The sequence below is a fragment of the Cannabis sativa genome, chromosome 8, assembly GCF_029168945.1.
Source record: "Cannabis sativa cultivar Pink pepper isolate KNU-18-1 chromosome 8, ASM2916894v1, whole genome shotgun sequence".
Taxonomy (NCBI): domain Eukaryota; kingdom Viridiplantae; phylum Streptophyta; class Magnoliopsida; order Rosales; family Cannabaceae; genus Cannabis; species Cannabis sativa.
In genome coordinates, this window is record NC_083608.1 from 2,783,740 (window position 1) to 2,785,387 (window position 1,648).

General features: G+C 36.2%; 1 protein-coding gene across 1 annotated transcript; it reads left to right on the plus strand.

Moving 5' to 3' along the window:
- Positions 1-276: 276 nt before the first annotated feature.
- LOC115699811 (uncharacterized mitochondrial protein AtMg00860-like) lies at positions 277-762 on the plus strand. The gene is made up of 2 exons (XM_030627354.1): positions 277-450; positions 643-762. Exons 1-2 carry the CDS (start codon positions 277-279, stop codon positions 760-762), a joined length of 294 nt encoding a protein of 97 aa, XP_030483214.1.
- The last annotated feature ends 886 nt before the right edge of the window (positions 763-1,648 follow it).

Below are 1,648 nucleotides of genomic sequence, written 5' to 3' on the forward strand. Positions count from 1 at the left end.
CAACTTCACGAAAAGAGAGTCTTTTCTAAGATTGATCTCTGATAAGGCTATCATTAGTTGACAATCTAAGAGGAGAACATTCCAAAGATTGCCTTTTGTACTAGGTATGGCCATTATGAATTCTTGGTTATGTCTTTTGGACTGACCAATGCTTTGGTAGCTTTCATGGACATGATGAATAAGGTATTCAAGGATTTGATATATGTGTTGTAGTATTTATTGATGACATCCTTGTGTAATCTCAGTCAAAAACAGAGCATGAGTAGTATTTCATAGATGGTTTTACAACGACTACAAGAACACAAGCTCTATGCTAAGTTTAAGAAATGTGAATTCTTGTTATCCCAAGTGTCATTCTTAGGGCATATTGTCAGTAAGGATGGGATCATGGTTGATCCAGGAAAGATTGAATCTGTTAGGGATTTGCCAAGACCAAAGAAAGTTATTAAAGTCAGAAGTTTTCTGGGTTTAGCTAATTATGATCAACATTTTGTTGAGGGATTTACAATGATTTCCATGCCTTTAACAGAATTAACTAAGAAGAATCAACAATTTTTATGGACAAAGATGTGTGAAGCAAGTTTCCAATAATATAACCAGCGATTGATTGCAGCTCTAGTACTGGCATGACCATGAGAGCAGGAAAAGTTTGTAGTTTACTATGATGCATCCAGAAAAGGTTTGGGGTGTGTTCTAATGCAAGCTTACAGGGTTTTTGCTTATGCCTCTTGTCAACTGAACGAGTATGAGCAGCAATACTAGACTCATGACCTAGAGCTTGCATAAGTCGTTTTTTCATTAAAAATATGGCGAAACTATCTATAGAGAGAGAAGTGTGAGAATTATGCCAATCACAAGAACCCCATATGTTTCTTTACTCATAAAGATTTGAATATAAGGCAAAGGCGGTGGTTAGAGTTCGTTAAAGATTATTATTGTGAAATCCTTAATAATCCTGGGAAGGCTAACGTAGTGGCAGATGCCCTAAGTAGGAAGGGTCTCGGGTAGGTATCCAACATGGTTATGATTTCACCTCAGTTTGTAGATGACATGGTCAAGTTAGATATTTAGTTTGGGATAGGCAAACTCAGTAACTTGACACTGTAATTAGATTTCCTAGACAGAGTTAGAACTGTTCAGTTAGTTGATCCAGAGTTAGTTAAAGTTCGAGAACAAGCTCTAACTGGTCAAGCTAAGGATTTCATAGTCTCAAGTAATAGAATGCTACTTTATAAAACTTGAGTTTGGGATTTGAATAGTGTGGAACATAAAAAAGAAATTCTATGAAGCACATACCGATCCCTATTCATTACACCCTGGCACTGCCAAAATGTATCTAGACTTAAAACCCTTTTATTGGTAGCGTAGTATCAAAAAGGATGTGGTAAAATACGTATCTCGATGCTTAACTTATTAGTAGATTAAGAATTAACACCAAAGAGATGCAGGGTTGTTGTAGCTTTTGACTCTTCTAAAGTGGAAATTGGAGGATGCACTATGGATTTTGTGTTGTAGAATTACCTAGAACCACGGGTATGTTTGATTCCATATGGCTAGTTGTGGATCGTTTTACCAAGTCAGCACACTTTTTACTGGTGAAAATAACATACACAGTGGATCAGTATGCAAAATTATATGTGACAGAAAT